The sequence below is a fragment of the Chiroxiphia lanceolata genome, chromosome 15, assembly GCF_009829145.1.
Source record: "Chiroxiphia lanceolata isolate bChiLan1 chromosome 15, bChiLan1.pri, whole genome shotgun sequence".
NCBI classification, from domain to species: domain Eukaryota; kingdom Metazoa; phylum Chordata; class Aves; order Passeriformes; family Pipridae; genus Chiroxiphia; species Chiroxiphia lanceolata.
Window position 1 is genome coordinate 3,059,995 of NC_045651.1, and position 25,588 is coordinate 3,085,582.

At 43.9% G+C, this 25,588-nt stretch overlaps 1 protein-coding gene across 5 annotated transcripts in view; it reads right to left on the minus strand.

Annotated features, from left to right (window-relative positions):
• LOC116794237 (protocadherin alpha-C1-like) overlaps positions 1-25,588 on the minus strand; it is a 96,626-nt gene that overhangs the window by 59,196 nt on the left and 11,842 nt on the right. Inside the window, exon 1 of one of the 5 annotated variants that reach the window (XM_032702769.1) lies at positions 18,996-21,552. The exons of the other annotated variants lie outside the window; for them this stretch is intronic. Within the exon in view, the coding sequence (XP_032558660.1) occupies positions 18,996-21,413 (2,418 nt within the window). The 5' untranslated portion in view covers positions 21,414-21,552. Of the gene's footprint in view, positions 1-18,995; positions 21,553-25,588 lie in introns of those variants that run through there. 5 annotated transcript variants of the gene reach the window in all.

Consider the following 25,588-nt stretch of genomic DNA (forward strand, 5'->3'; position numbering starts at 1 on the left):
CAAAACCAAACCAAAACAAAAACAAACAAAACAAAACCAAATCAGAACAAAACCAAACAAAACTTCAAAACCAAAGCAAATAAAACCCCCCAAAAAAACAAAACAGAGAGAGATGAGAGACAGAACTGAGACTCACCTGTCTGACACCTGCTACCACTCTCCTTCCTGGTATTTTCAACACACCAGCTGAAGCAGGCATTAACCTATTAACCTATAACTGGGCTGCTAAATTCAAGTGCATTTTCTCCACAAAGCAGACCTGTGTGCAACTTTAGTCCCATGTGACAACTAAAATGTAGCTTGAAGTGTTTTGTGTTTATTCCCTATGCAGGAGTGCATTCCACTACACATTCACCATACTGCCTGCAGCCATCCCAGACAGCCCAAAACACCAGTGGAAAGCAAAGATGCACAACTGGAAAACGGATGGATCATCCAATGATTACAGCTAAGCTCTCTTCACATTGCTCTACATTTTTTCCAGCAGCTGAGTCACAGTTCTGTCCTTTCTTTCTCCATCACACATAGAATCACAGAACAGTTTGGGTTTGAAAGGACCTTAAAGAACATCTCATTGCAACCCCCTGCCATGGGCATGGACACCTTCCACTAGCCCAGGTGGCTCCAAGCCCCATCCAACCTGGCCTTGGACACTTCCAGGGATGGGGCAGCCACAGCTTCTCTGGGCAACCTGTGCCAGGGCCTCTCCACCCTCACAGGGAACAATTTCTTCCTACTCTCTCCACACCTCTACTCTGAAGCTGTATGGAAGGATCTCTCTGAGCTACAAGGGTCTGTTCCAAACCACCAAAATATTCTTACACAGCAGCAAGCTATGACTTGCTCCTGAAGCTAAATATGTAAAGCAGCACATAAAAGATGGTCAGATTTTCTCAATTTAACATCAGACCCAAAATGCTCTTGTACTGAGTTGCACAGAGTTGCCCTAAATTTCTCAAATTAACAGAGCAAGTTCTACTTAATCAGAGTTAAAAGAGCAGCGATGACTTCCTTTTTCAAGGTTATATTTTAGAATTAACTGCTTAATTGCTCTTTTCTTGATGTTGGACAAAGTCAATTTCAAATTTGCAAGGAAATTAAATAATAAGATCTATGCTTTTAAAAATATAGAAGTGAAGCAAACCATCACCTCTACCTCTGGCTGGTGCACTCAGACATGAGTCCCATGCTTTCTGCAGCCAGAGAAGGCAGAACTGTCTAGATATCATGGAATTCCTTGCTGTAGAATGGATGAGCAACTAAAGGAACAATGAAGGTGCTTCTCTGAGCTTCCAGAGTTCACCACCAAAACCACAGGTTGAGTACAGGTTGTATTCATCACACCTGCCATGACAGAGAAGCCACATTATGGTGTGGAATGAACCTCTGCATGTCTGGTTCCAGCCTTTCACAGTGGTTTCAGGATCAGCCTTTGTTTAGACTTGCAATTCTCTATATGGTGGGGAGGAAGAAACTTGACCCCAAGGACAATTAGAGTCATAGAACATCCTGAGTTGGAAGGGACCCACAAGGATCATTCAGTCCAACCCCTGGCCCTGCACAGGACACCCCAGCAATCCCACCCTGTCCCTCAGAGCATTGTCCAAACCCTCCTGGAGCTCTGGCAGCCTTGGGGCCGTGCCCACTGCCCTGGGGAGCCTGGGCAGTGCCAAACACCCTCTGGGGGAAGAACCTTTTGCTGAGACCCAACCTAAACCTCCCCTGACACAGCTCCAGCCATTCCCTGGGTCCTGTCACTGGTCACAGAGAGCAGAGATCAGAGCCTGTCCCTCTGCTGCCACTCATAAGGAAGTTGTAACTGCTCTAAGGTCTCCCCTCAGTCTCCTCTTCCCCTCTTTCCTCCTCTTGAGGAAAGTCTCCATCACAGAATCTACACAGTTTTTAGCACAAATCTGAAAGACTTTGCTCAGAAATCTGGGCAAATACCCAACCACCCTCTACTCTTACCCCCCTTGCAGCTGCATTTTTGGCTGCAGGTCTTTTGCTGCAGTTCTGATACAAGTCATGTCTCCAGTACCCAGACAGAAAACTAAACCCCTGCAACTATTTTAAAGAGCAGCTGAGAGCCATAAAGGAAGCAGGAGGGGATTAAAGCACAGGCCCCACAAAACATACTGAATCTGTGAGGATTTTTTAATGAGACCAGTATGCTGCTCCACAGCTTTCTGTATTCCACGTGTCTGCACGGGAATGGCTGAGCAAGGAAAGTAGGGCAGGAAAATATTTCATTTTGTTTGCTAATTCTCAGCAGGCATTTCTGAGCTTAGAAGATTTTGACTTCAAATCCTATTACAAAAATCCTTTGGCCCAAACTCTGCTGTTCTTGGACTATTTTTAGCCTATAACCACATATATGATGGGCAAAATGTTAATACTGCAGATTCTGCTGATATTAACTGACCTCAGGACACGTCCCATTGATTTCTTTACTCAGCAGAACCAGGAGCAGCATTTGACCCTGACTTACACTCTCTGCTAATGATTTTGTTTTATATTTGTGTTTCTCTTCAGGGTCCTGGCACACAGTGGGATTCCACACCCTCCTCCCTCCCAGCTCTATCCTAAATGGATATCCAAAAGCTTGTTCTATTTTCCTCTGTTGACTTGGAATCTATGTTCCAGCCATCTTATACCCTTTCCTGTACTTCTACAATCTCAGTCATATTTAATAAGGTTATCACATTAGCACAGAGAACTGGATTCCAACTGTGCACTTACAAGTAGTACCTGATAACGTGCCAAAATAATCTCACAATAATTCCATGCAAAAATAAATAAATAAATAAAGGCAAAAATTTAGCTTTCTCATTTCTTGTGAATACTTTATCAGTAGTTTGAGTTCATTACCTGTAACTAATCTGAGTTTTTCCTGTCTGTAATCCATGGTATTTTGCTTGCATCCATTTATTTACTTTCCTTTCATGTGCAGAGATTTGAAAAAAAAAATATTTACAGTTATTATATAAAGATAGTGTGACTAAGTGTATGTAGATGTGAAAGCACACAAAGAAAATACAAAATAAGGAATAACAGGAAAATTACACATTAATTACTATAGAGGAGTTTACATGGAGTTTTAATCCAAATGAATACAGGGCAACAAAATGACCTAAAATAAGTTTTCAAGAAGATGGAGAAGAAAACTGGAGCCTTAAAATGCACAGCAGGGGAATACTAGAGAACTGGGAAATTAAGGAATTTTACCCCAGACTTATAAAGGGATGAGACAAAATGATGCAAGAGATCCCAAACAGCACCTGTTCCTTAAGGGAATCAGTGGCAAATCCCAGATCAGTCGATTGTCACCAGTGAATGAGACTGTGAGCCATGACAGCCAATGTCCCCTTTCTTCTGCATTGCACACAAGTGATCCTGGTCACCATCAGGCCCACGAGCAGATGCTTGGGAGCATGTGGGTGTGAGTGTGCAAAACCACTGAAAAATGAGTGAGATTGGGAAACTTCAGAGATTTTGCAGAAGAAAAATCACTTTTCGCTGCCACGAGGTTCTGTTATATTAATTTCCTACATAACAATTCCAGATTCTTCTGTGTGAGACTGAATTTGCACACAAGGTCAGACCCTGAGAGGGTTCAGTCTGGAAGGATGAGACTCAGCAATAGCCAGAAGATGCTGTGACAAATCAACAAAAACACAGAAAACACTGTGTGAAAGGGCCCAGAGAAGAACAAGCAACAACCCAGAGAGACTTTAAGAGAGGGATGGGGGCACAGCTGTATTAACTCTCTGCTCCAAGTCCACTTCCCCACTTGCATACTGACATCAGCACAGCTCCTTCACCCTTTTTCACACTTCCTCACTCTCTGGCACTCACTGCTGCTATTGCTGCTGGAGAACAGGACTGGCTCCAGGCAGCTGGGGAGGCTGCAAGGAGCAGAGCAGGAGGGAGATGAGATGGGAACAGTCAGCAGCATCTCTCAACTCATTCCCTGGGTGGGAACAGCAGCAGGGACTGAGGCAGTGGCGAGCAGACCTTAGGAAATACAAGAACTGTAATGTCACATACAACATTAAAAAAGAGCTTGGCAGCAAGGCATGAAAAATATTCTGTGTGGCACAGGCTGACAGGCACATCTTGGGGTGAAACAGTGGCCAAGGTATTAAGAAGATGACAGAAAGCCACCGGTCACAGCTGCCCAGCTCAGGACCTGTATCCCCAGCTCAGCACTGCTGAGACAGCTCTGTCACATTCATCAGGGCAACAAATTCACCTCTGATTCACAGCACATAAGAGCATCTGAGAGTACTTGAAAGGGGAAGCAAAGAAAAGGGAAGATTCTATATACGAGGTCAGGCAGATTATGACCTGAAGCCCAGAGGAAGGCCTGAGAAGCAATGGCTCTCATGCAGCAACAAGAAGGCAAATAAAGTACCCCGGAGCTAAAATGGAGCTTTAGAAATCAGGACAAGGCAAAAGCAAGGTGGAAGCAGAAGCAGTTGATCATGACATAAAAGCAGGAAGTCAGGGGAGCTGGGTTCTGTTCACTGTTACATCAGGGGCTTCATGATTTTTGGCAAGTATTTTCATTTCAAAGATGTCAGCAATATCTGGGCTCAAACAGCCACAAGGTTTAAAGCACTACTGTATACTTGGATGTTCTCAAGGAATAAGGTACACATACATATGTATAATTTATTATTTGTAATGGGTGCTGAAGGGAGATAACTGTTTGGGGATTTTTAAGTAAGCATGAAGCAAATCTGTTCTCAAACTTCCCTCCGGAATTCTTAAAACCTCAGTGACAAAATATTTATGACCTGAATTTAGGAAGAATTCAATATTTGTTTCCTTGAGCACAAGAGTTCTTACTGAACAGATCAGAGTGGTTGACCTAATGAAGTATTCCTTTAAAAGCTGGACTATATCTGGTGTTTAGCACAAGTTAGTGCTATAGCATTAATGCAGAACTACCTTATGCATTTTGCATGGATCATACAGTTGGCAAAACCCTTCTGTACTGAGGGAAACCCACACTGTTTGTACCTGTTCCTGCAACAGCAGGCAGTGGCTCTGTGATGGGGTATCCTGCCTGGTCCTCAGCTGCTCTTCCAGAAGGGCACAGATCTTCCAGCCTTACAAGGATACATCTTTTAGCTCTCTTAACCTCAAAAAACACCTGACTTCCAGCTTTTAATGACTCAGCTGATCTCAGTGTATTCCTTCCATCATTGAACAGAGAAACCACAGCAGGACATGGGAGACTCTGAGTGATAAGCAGGGATGATGATATCAAATGTACCCACTGAAATCAATCCCCTCTCCTTGTACTAATCAAAACATTGTCCTCCACAGCCAGATAAACCTGCAGTGTCTCAGCACGATTCTTCTCACTTAATACTTTGTAAACTGTGCTTTTTGGAAACAGATTTTAGGATTGAGCATTTGGAATACAAACTGTTACTGGCTACACAGTTAGGAAAAAACTAAGGTAATAATCCAGCAACACCAGTGTTCCTCCTGGGTTTCTTTGTCACACTGAACACTGGTTAAAACCACAAAGTTTAGAGGCCTTTCAATCCAGTTCACTGAGAAAATCACATCTCCCCAAGCCATTTATCACAGTGGTCAGGGTTTCAGTCTCCAGGCAACAGAGTCCAAGTTTGTGAGAACAAAAAAGGCAGCCTGGTTCTGTGTCTGGAAAGGACAGAGTGGGAACAGGAGACTGAGTCTGGTCCCTCTCTCAGGGGTTTATATATTTTAAATCAGCGTGAAATCTGAAAACATTTCTGGGAGTAGGAACCAGACGTTGGGAGAAGGTGAGGAAAGAGTTACAAGCACTGGGGAAGGCAAAAAGAAAACAGAAAGAGAGAAAAAAAAGATTTGGAAAGACAGGGAGGCACAAACCAATCCATATTTCTATCCTTTGGGTACCTGATCCTTCAACCATGAACACCACAGTTATTTTCTTGCTGTACATACAGCAGAAGCAACGTTGATATTGTATTCTCACCAAAGACTTTCAGTTCTCCTTCAGTCCTTCATTCAAGAATTCTGGCACATAAACCCACCCAGAATGGAAACTCTGCCAAATGATAATAACTGCTGAGTTATTTCCTGGGGTTTATGCTGCTGCAATACAAAAGCCTGTGCACTCTTCAGCCTTGCTAGAATCTCTCTGGAAAAAAGCATCCTCGTTCCCAGTAAAAGTATTAAAAGCTGCTAAATTTCTGAGCTATCAAATATTTTATCTATCATCTTCCATTGTGATACTTCTGTTTAATTACAACACTGTTCATCATGCAATTACTTTAGTTAAGCTGTTCATTTATGCTCATCTTTGATACTTATTTGTTCACTTCTCTGTTCTCACTTTCTTACACTCCATTAATGCGTTTTTAGTGACACTGTGAAACTAGTCCCCCACATGAAGCTTCATAAGCCTACTTGTTCAAGAACTAATGGCACATTTCCTACTGATGAACCACTTTTGAGGGGTAACTGGCCCTCAAGGCTTACAAGCCTCTAAAGTTTTAAGCCAAATTTCCTTTTATAGGAGATTAAAAAATAATCATTGTCCTTGTCCAGCCAAAAGACATATCCAAACTTGGAAGACACAAATAGAGGACAGTGATGTAGTCAATACTCAATTAACCAAATATTCATTACACTGTTTAGATATACTTCTAAGGATTGGGCTTTTTATTAGCAATTCATCTAAAATTCACTCACATTACGATCCAAACACATATTTTTAATATACTTTTATACTTTTCCACTAGCAAATAAAACAGTACTTGCTAAATATCTCAAGCCTTTACCATTTATATTCTCATTTGATGGACTCTTCTTTCCTCAGTCACACACACGGCCCTTTGCAACATCTCTAACAAATTCTGGCTGCCCTTTTTGAACACAGGTGGCAAAATCAGCATTTGTCATTCCTTGTAGGATGTTGAAGGATGATGAATACTCCCCCAGAACCACCACAAGTACCTTGATTAATGCATTTTCTTGTTGGTGGAGACACCCGGGCAGCTCATGAGTCATGCTGCAATCCACGTGTTTTCCTCCTCGGCCACAGCCCATTCACCAAATCCCACTTGTATTAAAATAAACCATTTAAATTCTAGCCCAAAATATGATTGCATTGTTCAGGGATATCAGGACCTCTCCTGCTGGGTCGCTGGAACCCAGCCCAATGCCCCAGGGAACAGAGGCCAATGCCCAGGCTGAGAGGTGCAGCTGCTGCTCCCTCATTTGCAGGTCCAACCAGCAGCAAAGCTGAGCACGTGTCCCAGTGACTCACAGACACACACACAGGGCAGTGACATGGTCAGTCACACAGACTGACACAGCCAAGGGGCTGCCTTCCACCACCCATGTACAGCACTCCCATTTCTAAACCCTCTGCACTGAAATTCTGGACCCTCCCTCTCCCTCGTGCCCTGGTCCTGGGCTGGGCACTGTGTTGGTTTGTTGGTTTTTTTCCTCCTAATCCTTTTCAGGTTCAGCCCCAACTTTGGTCTAGGCCACATCATATAACTGCAATTACTGGAGGGTCCTGCCAGCTCTTGGCTGAAGCAGGGCTCTCTGCTGGCAGGACTCAGAGGGAATTGAGCTTTCCAGCTCTTGCGATTATCTACCAAGTAGAGTGAACAGTAATTTCTCAAAAGCTTGTAACTCAGCCAACCTTAGCAGCTCTTAATGGCTATCAAACATGACACAAAGACCACTTCCTAACAAATAACAAGTCCCTTTTTCCAAAACATACTTCAACAAGGCTTTTAGAAGAAAGATCAGACACATTCCTCATGAAAAGCAGGTCAAGGGAGAGGATTCTGCCCTTCTTCTCTGCTCTGGTGAGTCCTCCCCTGCAGAGCTGCCCCCACCTCAGGGGTTCCCAGCAGAGGAAGGACATGGACCTGCTGGAGCCAGCCCAGAGAAGCCACCAAGATGATCAGAGGGATGGAGCAGCTCTGCTGTGAGGAAAGGCTGAGAGAATTGGGATTGCTCAGCCTGGAGAAGGCTTTGGGGTGACCTGATTGTGACCTTCCAGGACCTGAAGGGAACTTACAGGTAAGAAGGAGAGAGACTATTTAAGAGAGTGTGCAGTGACAGGGCAAGGGGGAATGTCTTCCCACTGACAAAGGTCACGGTAGATTAGATATTAGGAAAAAAGTCTTCCCTGTGAGGGTGGGGAGGCCCTGGCACAGGTTGCCCAGAGAAGCTGTGGCTGCCCCATCCCTGGAAGTGTCCAAGGCCAGGCTGGACAGGGCTTGGAGCAACCTGGGCTAGTGGAAGGTGTCCCTGCCCATGGCAGGGGGGACTAGATCTTAAGGTCCATTCCAACCTCTTAACATTCTATAATTCTATGATTTTATCAATAACATCAGATCAGTTTTATAGAAAATAACTGTACAAACACAGTCTGAAATACTGAAAGGGTTTCATTCATTCAGTGATGGACAAAACTGAAAACATAGAATTCCACAGCTCCAAGACTACCAATTGCAATTGCTTTCATTAAATAAAAAAATAGTCATTATGAAGTTGCTCACACTGCTGAACTTCCATCTGTACCAAAGGTGAGAGTTCTCTCCAGATGGCTCATTAACCCATCCTTTGGTTTAGGTAAAATATCCCCCTATACAAAATATAGGTTTGATCCTTGAAGCAAATTTAGTTTGAACACAAGATGCTACTGTAGACAGTAATTGCTCCTGGTCCAGTTTCTCTCTGTTAAAGTATTTTGAAAAATTCCTTTTGGAAGAATTAATAGTACATTAAAAATTCATGATACTAAGTGACTGGATACTATTTATAATAGTAACTAAAAAGTGTCTTTCAGACAGAACACTTTTATATATAAAACTCTCCCAGCTTTATTGGAAGCAAACGAGGGTTGAGCATTAGCAGCAGCCAAACATATACTTGGAACAATCTAATTATACAGCATTATGGCAAATAAATAGAATAATTCTGCTACCTTTGAGGAGGTGACTGAAAGCCCTGGGTATAGAGAGATGAAATGTATTATGAGATAATGTAATATACATTTTATTGAGATTTTTAATGTGTTTTAGACAGCCACAAGGAGATTTACCAGCCCACACATAAAAAACTCTTATGCCAAGACAATGATTTATTTAGAGCCAGTATATTTTTTAACAAGTGAGAAAACATATGGCAATGTTTTTTTTTTGGGGGGGGGGGAACTACAACAAAATCTTAGCTATTGTAATTCCATTCTTCTACTACTTCTGTTCTACCATGATTTCTGTTCTACAGACCAGTTAGGAGAGAAGTGGGACACTTGAATTTATCTTCAGCTTTTCAGGCTGCCATGAGATGGAATCCAAGACTCCTCAAAATCCTCCAACTCCAGGAGGGCTGATTCATTAAACAAATTATCATCTCCTTTCTATAATGGCAGAATAACATCAGTGGTAGTCCTGAAAATCTGCATGCTGACCAATCCTGAAAACTCAGTCAAATGTCTAATCTTGAATACTCAATCCAGTGCAAATCTTAAATTTCTCCATGAGTTTTACAACAATGTAATCTCAGATAATAATCCTGTGAGGGGGGCATAATAAGGCTGTGAAATGAGGTGAAATAGGGTTGCAGGTGCTCAAATGTTTCTTTATTCTCCCCACCTATACTTTGCACTGCTGACCACAAGATTGTTAGAAGCCCAGTGAATGAATAACTTGTGATAAAATTAATTAGAATCTTGATGGCAAGTACAGAAGTAAGCCTTCAAAAGGTTATTACAAAGGAGATTATCACCTCATATTTTAAAGGAGAGATTTTTGAATTATTCCAAAAACCTCCTTGTCAACTGGCAGAAGGGAAAAAGGAATTAAAAACTCCTTGCAGGACTTCATTTTGGAAGGATTGGTGCAGTTGACACCATCACAATTAGCTCTCAGATGGTGTCAATGATACAGTGCAGGTATAAGCCTAGGTAAGTACAGGTTCATTTTGAATTATTAACAATGATGTCCTGTAAACAGAGTTTTATATTAAATCAGAAAAAAAACACCTGCACTTCTATTTTAATTTTAGCTTATTGGTATTTCTAATCTGGCAGGCATCTCTACCCCATTAATCTGTCTGCCTCTTCAGCACTGCTTTTAACAGTTCACAAAATGCCATCCAGGAGAAACACAAAAACATTACCACAATATATCCTTTCAAACGAGACCATACATAGAAAATTCAATTATTCAGTACATATCATGTATAAAAACTGACATTTCCTTTAACCAACCCCCTGATGACATTCAATCATTGCTTCTGTCAATGAATCAGACTACAGTGATCATACATAATCCCTTTCCATCAGCTTTGCTTGGGTACCAGAGTCACCAACGGGTTCAAGGCAGAGCAGCAGAACCTGTGGATTTCACAGCAGAAGGAGCAGAATCTCCTTGCAAAAGGTAATATAAGAGCTACAGATTCTTGTACAGCACACTACAAACTAAGAGCTCGAGTAGAGCCATTTCCACAGCTTCCCACTGAATCTGGATACTCCACCAAGTATTATCTTGTCTTCCCTGTTTACAGTTACCCAGAAACCTGAGTGCACATGACAAACAGCTGCTTCCACGCTGTCACCAGTGTTGTTTTACCTAAGGAAACCTCATTTCATAAGGGGAGAGAGAGAAGAACATTAAAATTTTCTCAGTTACGTGGAGCTGAAAACAAGGGCAAGATCTAGGCTTTGTGTGAGAGCTGAATTATTAGCATAAATGCTTTCCAGTAAAGGAAAACAGCCATTCTATTGCAGAAAAAAAAAAAAAATTCTTGCAGAAGAGAACTCAAGGCTACAATTAAAAGTAAAAAGCTGGTTTCAGATACTAAAACTTTCCCCAAAGCTACGTTGTGTGGTTTTGATCTCGTGCTTGGTGGCAAAGCAAGAGCTTCCTAAACTTGAGTTACTGGGGTACAACCATCACTGTAGCTGCAGCTGGACACAACCCAGTATTAGGATCCACAAGAGAGGATGTCACCAGCTGTGCATCTGACAGGGAAGAAATTCAGATGTTGTAGCCTGATTTTCATATTTTTTATAAAGGATTTTGAGCACCTATTAGGAAAAATACAGAACCCCTGTAAACACTTCTGCACGGCTTTTGGAAATGAAATTAACTGTTATTTTTGGAAAGGCTATAACAACTTATAAATATTTATATTTTGCCACATTTCAAAGAATCACAGAAAAACAAAGTTAGGTTGGAAAGGACCTCAGGAGACCTCTATACAAAGGGAGCAGGGCTAACCTGACAGGCAGATGAGGTTGCTTAGGATTTTTATCCAGTCAAGCTAGGAGTATTTCCATGGACTAAAATCCCAACACCTCTCAGGGTCCTGCCTCTGTTTTCCAATACTGTCACGAGAAAGAATTCCTCATATCCAGCAAGTATTTCCTTTGCTGCAATTTGTAATCATTTCCCCTCTTTCCATCACTGCAGTGCCTGTTAGGCAGTGGAAAACTACTGCCTAACTCCATTAATTCCCCTCTCATTATTTTTGGGGATTTGGTTTTTGTTTTGGGCTCTGGTGGGGTATTTTTGGTGGGGATTTGGGGGCAAGGGGAGAGCTTGGGATTTGGGTGGGTTTTGTGGGTTTGTGTGGTTTGATTTTGCTGTTATTTTTTTCCCCCAATCAAGTTTAACTCCAACACTGCCAGTTTTCCAAGTTTTCCAAGAACCTCAGTTGCCCACATAAAAAAACACTGTCCCCATGTCCCAGATGATAATCAAAGCAATACAGAAGAGAAACACTTGGTGCTGAACTATTAATTCATACAACAGTGACAGCTCCAGGGCTTGATGGTTTTGGATTTTATCCAAAAATATCTGGGTCCTCTTCGAGCAGCTTGAGTGAAGAAATGTTTTTCACAAAACATTACACAAAAATAGTTAAGTGCCTCACTACTAGATTAAGACTCCAAAACGATAATATTCTTCAGTGAACATTTGTATTCTGCAGCCATTTCTGACCATGATCAAACTGGCATCTTTCCATGTTCTGTATTAACTCAGGTTAATTTTTCCTGTAGTTTATCAAATAAGGTGAGATGCAGTAAAGAGATTGAATGCCCTGTAGAGAAGCACGATGTTGTAAAAGAGAAGACAGGAACTCGCTAATTCTAATCCCCAGACAAATATATAATAAGATTAAAACAAAGATGAAAGTGCAAATAGCAGTCCTAAACCAACAACCCCAAACCCTTTGAAGCTATTCCAGCTGGCAACTTTGATTAGACAAGTCATTTGCTACCATGATTTTACTTCATCGGCCCCAAAAAGGTGAGACAAGGTGGCAGTTCAATCTCCTCTGACTGGAGAGAAGAAATCACTTCCTTTTTCCAGCAGATTTTCTTCCTACCAGTATGATATTGAAAACAAAGAGCTTTAGAGTTTGATTATCTTTAGGGAATTCACGATTGCCCAACAGAAAGAAAACAACAAAAAACAAAACCAAACACACCCCCCCAGCAAAACAAATCAAAATAACTGAAGGATTCACTTGGAGGAATATATATAAAATAGAATTGATGTAGGCCATGCTCCACAAGACTGTCTGAAGGTGTCTAAAACACATTCCCAAGACACATGGCAAACAGCCATGTAGTTCAAAAGATGAAGAGCTCACTCAGCTGTAAAACTTCCCTGCTTCCTTGCTTCTGACCCCAACAAAGGAATTGGAAAAGGTTGTGGAATGACAGCACAGAACCTTTTGGAATCAATACCCTCAGGTTCTGTGAGGGAACATCTTAAACTTTGATTTTTCAGACCGGCTGTGCAAAGAGGTTTGACTTTCTGAAGGCAGTTTATGGAGAATAAAGAAATAAAAAGCCACTAAACGTGGTGTCAAGACCCACCAGACTGGGACCAGCCATGAGGGAGATGGAAGAACTAACAGATCAAAATATAAAAATCATTCCTTTGGAGAAGAAAGAACCCAAAGAACAAAAACTTGTTCATTTTCCTTAGAGAGGCCACTCAAAGACCAGAGGCTACAAGTTACTTCTTTATTTCTTAATGTACCTTCTTTCTCTGATACTTAATTTCTACTTGCCTTATTGGTCAAGTTTGCTTTTATTCTCCAAAATCCTCTGATAGCACCAAATCTCTGAGCTGTTGCCCTGGCCACTTCTTTGCCTTACAAATTCTCAACTGAATATTTTAACTCCCATGTGCCTGATCACCTCCCTTTTCAGTTGGGATATTGGATTTTGTTGCCGTTCTTTTGATTAATTGCGATTTTAAATAGTCCTCAGCAAGTCACACCTTTAGCAGAATTCCTTTTGTTACACTGAAACAAGCTACCTGTAATCCCCAAAATACACAGCAGTAGCACAGTTACACTGGGCAACACTAAAAGTCCAGCAGCTTCTCTCCAACAGGATACAGAGGATGCAAAGGCCAATGGTACAAAAACATGGCACACACAGACCAATGATCCCCTAGACAAACCACCCCATCTTACAACAATTAATCTGTATTTTCCTCTATTTTCAGTATCTTGAGACTGACACTGACTATGTGACAAATTGCTCCAAGGGAAGGGAAATCACTGTCACCGAGGCAGAACCAAAATGCTGGGAGTTCAGTATCCTCAAATCCCCACTGCCTGATTTCCATCACTGATGTCTGAAAGAACTGAGAATTAAAAGCATAAGATTGAAGAGATTTTGGGTTGGGTTGTTGGTTTGTTTTTTTTTTTTAATAAAAACCTGTCAAGTCTGGAGTGGAATAATCGGATTGAAGGAAAGCAACTGCAAAGACAGGAATTTAGAAGAGTAAAATCCAGCCTGTGTGACCACAAGCCTATAACCCTGTTTGGATACAAATTTGGAGGAAGGTATAGAAGAGGGCACACGGAAAAGGAAGGGAAATGCTCATAGATTTATCAAAGACAACTATTTGCTAGGCTGGTCTTCAATTCTCCTCAATGGAAAGACAAATTCATCTCATCTATTCTGATTTTACAAAAGCATTGACTACAGTGCTATGTGGAAAAGTTTAACACATGAGAAGTTGGGCTATTCCAAAAACAACTGCAGAAGACAATCATATGGCATCATTCACTTCAAAATCTTGACACCTGTCACAGAAATGGATGACATCTAATAACCCAAAGTGCAGATTCCCATAAGTTCCTACCTTACATCAACTCATTTTGGTTATTTAATGCATTTAGTCTCAGCCTACAAATAGCACTGTCTAAACTCTTCTGACTAAGATGAACAGGGTGAGTTGCTCTCAGTAGGTGTGAGTAGGCTGTGACTTTTTAACATCTAAGGTTCAAACATCAAGCATTTAGGTGGGTTAATTTAGAGAGAAGAATCACCATCTTGGGCATTAACCTTTTCCCCATCCACCTCTATCCCAAAGAAGTTCTGCAATAACACTTACACAACTGACAAATCAACATATTACAACTATGGAGAAGATAACTGCCCTCCCAAGAAATATCAGATGATGTATTCCCTGTGCCCTGGACTAGGAAGTATTTCTAAGTATACAGAAGGCCCTTTGTCTGAAATATATATAATTTCAGTCATATATTTGCAAGAAATATATATCCACAAACAAAAAACAGGTGCTGAGAAGGAGTATCAGTGTAATCAGACAAGTAAAGAGGTGATCATAGGAAAAAAGACTGAAAGAGATTGACCTGGTTACTCTGGTCAAACAAAGCTTAAGAAAATATGTGGTTGCTTTCTAAACGTGGAGAAAGCAAGATGCAATGAGGGAAAGAACTACTTACACTAAAAGGGAATTGCTGGCACAAAACCAAATGTCTACAAATTCAGAGCAAAGAACTGTTGGCAGGATGTCAAAACAGTGTTTTAAAGCCTTACAGGAATAACTTTCCAGTAGGAATAATGGGCACAGCCTAGAGAATTTTGCAATTAAAATTATCATTTTTACAATTTATATTTAAATCTTTGACTTTGAATATTTAAGATTAAATGGTGACGTATACAGGAAAGGACTGGACTTGATCCAAATTGTGTTTTTCTTGTTCTGTGCTTTCACACAAGAATTACTCACATCTACTCTCCCTCAGCCCAGGTCACCATTCAACCTCATCCATCCCTGCCCATTGCTGCCTTTGCCTTTTGCTTCTCCAAACACACTCATATTACTCTCCACCTCCCCTCAAGGCCTTGTGTCAACCTACAGCTTCTGCCACTCTCCTTTCCACTACCTCCAAAAATAATACTCCAAGCCAGACATCAGACAAGTAAAGTTTCAGCCCAGCCCTTTGTAGCCTTTCCAGGACTCAGTGTTCTTTTGTTGAACTTCAGAGCTGCATCCTTCTTTGCAAAAGGCAGCTGAAGTGGTCAGAAAGAGGGAGATCTACAGCACTTTCCCTTGCTGAATTCTCTTTGATATTCGCTCCTTCTAGGATTTTCTTGGCCTGACCCCAAGAGTAACTTCTGCAGCCAAGAAATCTTCTTAAAAACTGAATTCTTGCAATGTGGGCATAAGACTGCTGGTTCTAGGCAGGCTGTTATCAGCACAGACAGGAAAAAATGGGGGAGATGTTTTACTCTTATATTTGACTTTGTTATGGAGGCATATTCCCCTCAGGATGAGATGCAGGGAGGGCTTGGACACATATCTGGTCATCACTTAAGAGAGGAAACAACTGATGCTTCGCCTGCAGCAGTTTAGCCTGGATTGCCTGCCCCTGCTCCAGAGTGAGTGTATCCATTTTTGTCACTGGAAACGCGTGTCACATTGCACAGAATTATTCCACTCCCATTACAGTTCCACGAGAAATATTCTCCATTGCAAGGTTTGCCTCTATTTTTGGACGTAACCCAAATATTGAATGTCAAGTCACAGAGAGGTCACGATGCTCCGAATGTGGAAATATCTTACAGGCCTTTTGTGCAGCACAATGGGCAACACAAGCAAATAAAAGGGCTGCAGCAATCCACGGCTACATCACAATAATAAGTCAGTGGACCACTGCTTACTTTAGTAACCACTGGTGCCTTTGTCTCTCATACAACACACCAGCGTTCCATGCTTTTCATTTATCTGCCATTTATGCCATGTTGCAGAAAGGCACAGCAAAATAGTGAAAGAGATACAATTACAGTTTACTCTGTTGCTATTATGGCCATACATCGGGCTATTTTTAGCTCCAACCCAAATAAAAAATGTAAAAGCAGAAAGGGTCTCATGCGTCTGCACATGAAAAAAATCACCCAAGCCTATAGTTTTGTTCAGTAGCAAAAGCAGAAAAAGAACAAAGAAGTTAACCTAAATTTTGAAAATATGTTTGATTTCTAGAATTTCATTTAACTTTTCATAAAAAACTCTTTTTCTATCCTACTTATACTGAAAACTGAAATCACTTCCTCAATTTAAAAAAACTCAACAAAATCAGGTAAAGGTATATTTAAGTTCCGCTAAAACCGTAATTTTGAAACACCTTCCAGTGCTTTGAATTATAACTATGAAGTGGCTCCCAGCACCTTTTAAATATTTGTTGCTTTCTTTTTGTTAAATTTATACTCTTTGAGAGCAATACAGCGATCTCTCCTCAAAAGCTCAGAGGGTCACATAGGTTTATATTTTCATCTCCAGATAAATCAGCCTGAAAGCACTTACAGACCACATCTAAAATTAAATTTCAATTTTTTTTTACTGAAATTTCAACTGGTAAATATGCATATGTAGTTAATTCTCCAGCTGGAATGCCACTGTAATTATCAGCACCAAGTTAGTAATAACCAGTGTTATTTTGGTTTTAAGGGTAGATGGGTTTTCAGTCTCTGCCTCTGATCCCCTGCTCAGCTCGATTACTGCAAAGCCTTTGGACCTTCCATGTAGGTCACAGCCATGGTAGCCCATCTCTGAGTATTAGGAGCCAAGGAATTAAAATTGCCAAAGATGACATCTGGGATTTTTTTTTCACCCACTACCAAAAGCTCCTTAAAAAGTGTCTCATGCTACAAGTTTAAAAATTCATCTGAATGACTGAAATACAGTGAGATGTAACAAGATGCATTTTAGTTGTTCTCATTATGGAGATCAGGGATACTTTTGTATTTTTATTATAAGTAAGTTCTTTAATGTGCTGGTAACCTGAGCTTCCAGATCTTTTTGGGAACAAGGAAATGAGGTGTGCCAGTTTTTGACTTTACATATATAAATGCTGTTATATAAGTTTTGCAATTATGAACTACTCTCCAGGCAAGGTTACACCCCCAAGACACCATCAAATTCTTGCAGACACCTTCTGAGTTAAGAGATTGCCAAAAACGTTGTTAACTCCCTGCTACAAGGGTTCTAACTCATCCTTTTTTCAGATTCTCAGAATAACTAGTGACACCCCCAAAGAACACCAATGCATTAGGAACAGATTCTTCTTTACATACTGCCAACTGTTGTTTGCCTGGACTCCACAATTTCTTATGGAAAGACACCAATTTTTCTGCTTTTGCAGGATTTAGGTATTCCACACCCCCCCCTTGCATGGTGAGAAACCCACAACACGTGCAACCCTCTGCTGCCACAGAGAACAGAACTTTCAACTGATTCTGACTTTGATTAAAGACTAGGTAAACCATCATGTGCAAATCAAATAACAAATATTTCACAAAATATACTTCCTTGCCAGTGGAAAAGGTGTCAGAAAAAAAGTGGGAGGGATGGGGCAAAAAATACAGCCCACAAACCTATTTGACCCTGTCAACAGACAAATAGGTTGAAAAAAGGTGTGAGAAACTAATTGGAACCTTTTCTAGAGGAGAAAATTTACAATAGTGCACTACTTTGAAATTCAAGAGTCATAAAATCAAGTGTTATATAGTTGGATATGTGTTTGATTATCCAATGAAGTTACTGAACCTACCCTTACAACCCTTCAAAAAGGGACTGGGCATTTACATACATTTAAAGGTACATTAAATATTTCAAAAATGGAAATAAGCATAATGGTTACAGACTCAGGACAACCTCTAATAATTGTAAACCAGGTTAAAAACAATGGCAGGAAGCAGATCATACCATGTCTGTCTAACCTGGGTTCTCACATTTTCCTTAGAAACATCTGGAGAAGCTCTTCCCAGACACAGAGCACTGGCCTGGACAGAGCCAACAGGACTTGGCTACTATTATACACACTAAGGAATTTGACAGTCTGCAGCAAAACATCTCAAAAGTTCACAAAATACACAGATGACTCACAACACCTATTAAAAATATATAAGAAAACTGAGTCTTGGACAAGTGACAGAGCAACACCCAGCAGATGAGACCTTGTAGCCCTACACTGGGATCACAGTAAAGATTCTTTTCTCCTGCAAAGTCACCCATCATGCTACTGAGAAGAAACCAGCTTGGTCAGAGGCTCAGAAGGAAATTATTTTAGATTCACAAAACCTATAGAAGGCTTGGAAACAGAGATGAGCAGTACAAATCACACTTCCTAAAAAAGTGCTAGAACTCCTACTATTCCACCTCAGACTTACCTTGGGCATTGTAAACCAACATCTTGGCTCAGCAAACTACTCTCCCTCCATGAAAAAGTCTCAGGAATGTGGGGGTGGGGATTAAAAAATTGTTAAAAAAATAAAATCACAGGTTCTACACAGTGTAGCTTAGAACCACTCATGGCTTAGAAACTTGTATGGACTCTCACCACGCCCCTACCTAGCTCTCTGAAGACTTGGCTTGACTTGCAAGGTATTTAGTTTTCACTTCTATCTTCTTTAATTTCAATTATGTCTGAAGCTCCTTAATGATTGTGCAGAAAAAAACCAAATCTCTTTTGTCATCCCACAGTCACATTTCAGACAAAGAGATTCTTGGTTTTAGGAAATATATAAAAGAAACTCATATTTCCTCCAGGTGTCATGAACTTGACACCTGTTTTCCTACAAATACCCTCAGCACATTCTGCACGGAGCATCCCAGTGCAGACACAAGGCCACGTGCCTGGGAGAAAAAAAAGAGAAAGGCAGAAGTACTTACCACGAGGACAGCACTCAACCGGTCACTTTGGACCTGCTGCACTTGGATGCAGGGCCCTGGCACCTGTAACCTTGAGCCACTGGGAACGTTCCCAGCATCACCATTTGGGATGCTGCTGTTACCAGGCCCGAGACCTACAGATGCCCTGTACAAGTAGGTGTGAGTGAGTTTACCCACACCAGTGACCTCCAGCATGTCCGGTGGGAGGTGGGAGCCGGGCAGCATGTGCACACTGTAGCAATATTTTTTATAATCATCAGCTGGGCAGCAGCAGCCACAGCAGCAGCAGCAAGTCCGGCAGCGGCACAGCCGCACAGCGGCGAGGAAGAGGAGGAACGCGGCGAAGATGAAGGAGACGCAGGCGAGGGAAACGATCAGGTAGATGTTTGTGGCGTTGAGCAGCGGCACTCGCTCCCCGCCGTCATCGAAGTCGGGCAGTGCCTGGGGCAGGGTGTCGGCCAGCAGGATGCCCACGGTCACGGTAGAGGAGAGCGGAGGGTCCCCGTGGTCCCGCACCACCACAACCACCTTGTGCTTGAGGAAGTCGGTGGAGCGCATGGAGCGCGTGGTGCGCAGCTCGCCCGTGTGCGGGGACAGCTGGAACAGGGTGGAGTCAGAGGCGTGGGCCAGGTGATAGGAAAGCCAAGCGTTCTGAGCGTTGTCCTCGTCGTCCGCCACCACTTTGGTGACCAGGTAGTCCTCGTCAGCCAGGCGGGGCACAACCTCCACAGCTATGGAGCCGTTCTGGCTGGTGGGGTACAGGATGGCTGGGGCGTTGTCATTCTGGTCTGAGATGTAAACATTCACTGTTATGGCAGCACTCAAGGCTGGTGACCCGTTGTCCTTGGCTTCCACTTGGAAATAGAAGCTCTGAAGCTGCTCAAAGTCAAAGGCACGTTTTGCATAGATGCTCCCATTGGCCAAGTTCACAGACAGAAAGCTGGTCAGGGCACTGCCTGCAACTGTGGAATTCCTGAGCATGTAAGAAACCCGTCCATTCTCCCCTATATCAGGGTCAGATGCCGAGACCTGGTAGATAAAAGCACCGAGTGGATTGTTCTCCTCCACAAACACATCAAATGCGTCAGCGCTGAAGACAGGAGGGTTATCATTCACGTCAGAGATCTGCACCCAAACCGTCTTCTGAGTGGTGATGGGTGGAGAACCCAAGTCTGTGGCAGTAATGGTGATGTTGTACTCACTGATCAGTTCTCGGTCCAGAACCTCACTGGTGACAAGTCTGTAGTAGTTTTGAAGGGAAGGCTTTAACTGGAAGGGAAGGTTGTCAGGGATGTGGCAGGTTACTTTCCCATTCTCCCCAGGGTCCTTATCCAAAATACTCAGCAGAGCTATCACCGTGCCAGGAACAGCATCCTCAGGAATGGGACTGGAAAGGGATGTAATTGTAATCTCCGGGCCGTGATTGTTCACATCAGTGATTTCCACCAGCAGCTTAGCTGTGCTGGACATGCCAAACGCCCCGTTATCCCTTGCCTCAATAAGCATCTCGAGAAGGGGTCTCTGAACAGCTAAAACGCCATTGACTGTCACCTCCCCGGTGTGGGGGTGAATTAAGAACATGCGCTGTAAGTCAGCAGAAGTCGTATTGCTAAATGAATACCTGATCTCTCCATTTGGACCTTCATCCAAGTCCGTGGCGTGCACTTGGACTACCAAAGTGCCACTGGGGGAGTTTTCCAAGATACTCGCCCTGTAGACCGAGTGCTCAAATTCTGGTGCATTGTCATTGGTATCCAGCACAGTCACAATTACCGGGACATCACCGGACTTTGGAGGGTTCCCACCATCTTTGGCTGTAAGCACAAGTCTGTGAGTGGCTTGCTGCTCCCTGTCTAAGGCTTTCTTCAGCACCAGTTCAGGATATTTACTCCCGTCCCCGCGTATCTGCATTTCCAAATGGAAATGTTCGTCGGGGCTCAGAGTATAATTCTGGACACCGTTAGCACCTTCATCAAGATCTTGGGCATTGGGGAGTGTAAACCGTGCCCCAGGTGACAGGAACTCAGGCACACTTATATGATATTCACTTAAGGGAAAGCTGGGGGAGTTGTCATTTATGTCCAAGACTTTAAATTCCATCCTATAAAGCTCTAGAGGGTTTTCTAACACGAGTTCATAATTCAGGAGACAGACAGACTTCAATTCACAAAGCTGCTCTCTGTCTATGGGCTCGTTAACAGTCAAAGCCCCCGTGCTGGCATTTATATTAAAATATTGCTTACTTGAACCGGTGATCATGCGAAATCTCCGAGCTGAAAGTGTAGCTGCATCTATTCCTAAATCCTTCGCTACGTTCCCAACAGACGCTCCACGCTCTGTTTCCTCGGCGATGGAATACACTATTTGCCCGTCCGCGGTGCAGCAAATAAGGCAGAAGACCATTAAATAGCCCCGCATGCTTCCTCCCCTGGCTCAGCTCCCCGCAGACCGGCTCGGCAGGAACATAATCCAGAATTTCAGCAAACGTCCCCCCCCCCCCCAAGTTCCCGGCGGGAGGCACCGGGGCGCGCCGGTGGCAAAGGCGAGAAGTTCCCTGCAGGCGCGGGAGGCTCCGCGGCCGCTCCGCTCCCCCCCCGCGCCGGGCCGGCGGCTGCCGTGCGGGGAGAGGCGGCAGCTCCGCAGCGCTGCGCCCGCCGCTCGCTGTGCCCGGCGCGCCGGCCCCGCTCGGTTCTTAGACGGGCGGCGGCGGCGACGCCACCCAGAGGCCGCGGCGACACCTGCGCCGCCGGGGGAAGGGGCTGCGCTCCCCCCGCCGCCGCTGTCCCGCCGGCCGCCGGCTGCTTCTCCTCCTCCCCGCCCCGCTCCTCTTCCTTCCCCTGTTTTTTAACGCCCCGACGGAGACGCGGGTGCGGGGAGCAGGGGGAGTGGGGGGTCGTCCGAGCCCCCGAGTGCGCGTCATGGATGTGTTTCCGTGAAGAGATGCAGAGCAGACCCCCCCGCCCCGTCCTCCCTTCGCCGCGGTCCTTGCGGGAGAGGCAGCGAGAGGATGCGCTGCCGCGCGCTGTCAGAGCACCGCGGTGCAAGGGAAAGGCGGATGAGAAGTGACAGGCATCGGCTAAACATGGGTCAACACAGCCCAGGCACGCTCCGGCTGAGCACAACATTTCCCAGAGGGGGTTCTAAGAGCACAATTAAAGGAGGCAGTCGACTCTACCCCTGTTAAACTTCGCGAGGAAAAAAAAAAAAAAAAAAAAGAGAGGGCGAGGAGAAAAAAAAGAAGAAAAAAAAAAGGAAAAAGTCTCTTTCCTGCTTCACCTTCTGGACAAGGTAAATTAACACGGATTATTGGAGAGAAGGATCTCTGTTGTGACAGTCAGATCACCCCCAGCCACAGACGAGCTCCCATCCAGCCCGCCAAAGCAGGATGAGGATGGCTCAGGTGGCGGGGGGAAATGGGAGGCTGCAGCAGTCTTTACTTGTAAAGAAGTAAATATCGGTGCCAAAGAGATCTTGCATTTAGGGCATGCCCAGGAATTGTGGGGAAAGATGAGCTGGTACCACACAGAGACTGCAGATGATGACTGGGGAAAAAAAAAAATAACATCAAAGCTCTCTGGTCCCCCAACTTTCCGCATGAAGGGCACGGTTCCCAACTACCCCCCAAGCAGGTGGCAGAGGGTAGAAAATATTTCAAAATATCCTCCTGGAACGATTTTCAGCAGCAGCTTATACAGATGGGCCCCAAGCCCTGGCAGCACCTCCAACCTCTTCTGTTTCCAGCTTCCTTCTGATGTAGGAAAAGCAAGAGGCTACAAACGTGTGACAAGGACAGATCTTAACCCTTCACGGCGTTTCCTCATGCAGCTGAGCATTGCCAGGCAAGTGAAACAGAACACTTCAATTATACATAGCATCAAAACCTTTCAAAGCAGGAGAAAATCTGGAGCACGGCCAAAAGTTGTACATTAAATTAAAAAAAAAAAAAAAAATCAATACATCTGTTTGCATCTTCATAACTCAGCAAAAACCTCACGGTCAGGTTCCTATCCTGCCCACACTGAAGCAAGTCTTGGTCAGCTCCAGCATAACTGTCTGTGGATATTATGACTTTTAACTTCAGTAGGTTCTGGCAGTACCTGAATGTTGCATTTTATTTCCACTGCATTGATGTTACAACACCCCTTCCAGCTCCAGGGGAAGCCTTTGCAGGGGGAGGAGAGGGAGGAAGGGGGGGGCCAGGTGCTGAGATTTGGAGCTGCAGGGCTGCTGTGCATCCACACAGGTCATACATTTGTTCAAAAACCATTGCACACAGTATACAATGTAAGTACTCATGGTATGCTGTTTAACCCCTTTTTTTTTCCTTGATTGCTAACTGCAGAAATCTCCAATTCCCACCTAGTCACCACAGAATTGTCATCCAGACTCTCCCCACTCCAAATCTGCCCTAGAATTCCTCTTCTGCCAGGATATGATGTCATCTACAATACCTGAAAAGTTGCTGGGTTTACTGCACTGTAGTGAAGTAGTCATTATAAACACCCTGAATCCATGCAATAACACCTAACAAAGTCACAGGAAAGACTGACATATTTCCCTTAATATTGTCTTGCAGTAAGAACAAATCCATCTGTCCAGAAAGACCAGGACAGCCACATGTTGATACCTCAGATGTACACAGAGATAAAACACACAGCCTCCACTCTCCCATCAGTGACTTGGTTTACAGTGAAGAAACACAAGAATTTTGGGCCCAACATCCTCCTTTTGAACAGACAAACCCCCTCAAAGGCAGATTTTCCTTAAACGTAATATCAAAATGACAAGCTGCTGTTATGCATACTGGTGCCCAAAATACCAGCAGTGCCAGCAGAAACTGATTAATGAATGCCCAAAAATCAAAGTAATTGCACATTTACTTCTTTCCAAGGTGTACTTACCTTCTGAGAAGTATCTGGCAGCCTGGTCTTTATTCTATTCATTTAATGCTCATTAACCATGAAATAAATTCTTCATCTTTCTGCTACATCTCTAAATTCACAGCATTGCCCAATGCTGTTTACAGGGCTCTAAGAGAACCTTCAATTTGCTTTGGTTTTAACAACATTTTTAAAGCTTACCACCCTGCTTTAGTATTTTGGCATCCCTTGTCCTCTTGTCCTTTTCCACTGTGGACAGTGATGTGTCAGGCAGCTTCACTGACCAGAACAACTCCCAGTCCATCTCAACACCCAGATCCCACCACATTGCCTTCCCAATCCAGCATGGATGACTGCCTGATCCACATACTGCTCAGGTAGACAGGTTTGGATCACAGCCGAGATCCAGTGCTTAGTAATATTGAATATCCAGGGCCAGTTACACTGCAGACACTCCTGCCATGAAGGGAGTAACGCTGTTGTGCCCCGGGCACAGAATCCAGCCTTGCCCTCTGTGAGAAGTCACTGCTCTGCTCAACAGAATCCCAGGCATGTTCCTCCCTGCCTGTTTGAGTTTTCCCTTCCACATTCAGCTGCCCTGATGGTCTCAAAGGTGCCTTTACACTCTTTTTGGGTTGCCTTTCCACCTAACTCTTCTTTTCAAGGTCTCCAATCTCAAAGGGCTCCTCTCCATCTCAAGTCACTTAACCTAATTATGATCTTTTGTTGTATTAATGTACTCAGTTGCATTAAACAACTTTAATGTAGACACTTCTCTTGTAATCAGAGTGGATAATGTAAGCCCTGTTTAAAACTCCCCGTCTGTGATCTCACATGTGCCTTCAGTTTGCCATATCCAAACCATTCCCTATTCCCTTCCCTGGGGTTGACCCATTCTTAAAGCCAGTGTGACATGACTCACTAAGGAATTCAGCTTTCTCTGATCCCAAGAGCGTGGTCCCGGACCTCTGAGGTCTCACTCACTGCTACACGACCCCTCATCGTGTCTCACTCCCCGACGTGTTCATAGAGCTCTTCCTCCACCCGACAGGCAGCTGCAGTGCTGCACTTACACCTCCTCAGAGCCCTGAACATCCTTTCTGTATTCTTTCTCCCTCCCCATCTCCCATTTTCAGCCAATCCGCCCCTTCTCCTGCAATAAGACATCACTAGTCCAGCCCTGCATGTTGTGCTCGGATCAACGGTGGCTGCCAGAAAGAACTGCTAAGCCAGCAAAGGCAAAAATCTAAAGGCGAATAGTAAAACCGGGTCACGTCGGGGCTGTGGAGCACACGGCCGCTCCACACGAAGGGACGCTCGTGTTCAAACGTCATCATTACGTCGGAGATGATTTTAGGGCGCAGTTTCCGCGGGGAATCCGTCAGAGGCGGTGCCTTCGACGGAGGTTTGCAGGACACGTCCCGCTCGGCACCGGGGCTTGGGAAAATCCCAAGGACGCCCGTTGGTGCTGAATTAAGACACTGCGCTTCAGCTGAAGACGGCAGAAAAGGCTGAATCCGTCCGGAGGAGCAGACGGAGCGACAGCCCTGCGGTTTTTCCTCCGAGGGGAACCGATGGCCGCAGCAGCTGTCCCCAAACCGACCGGCAGCCCCAGCTCTCATCTCCGCCTGGAAGGAGCACATGAAGAGCTCGCACAGTGATGGGAGCCCGACAGTAAAGAGGGTCTGCCCGCGGACTGAGGACGGCCGGAGT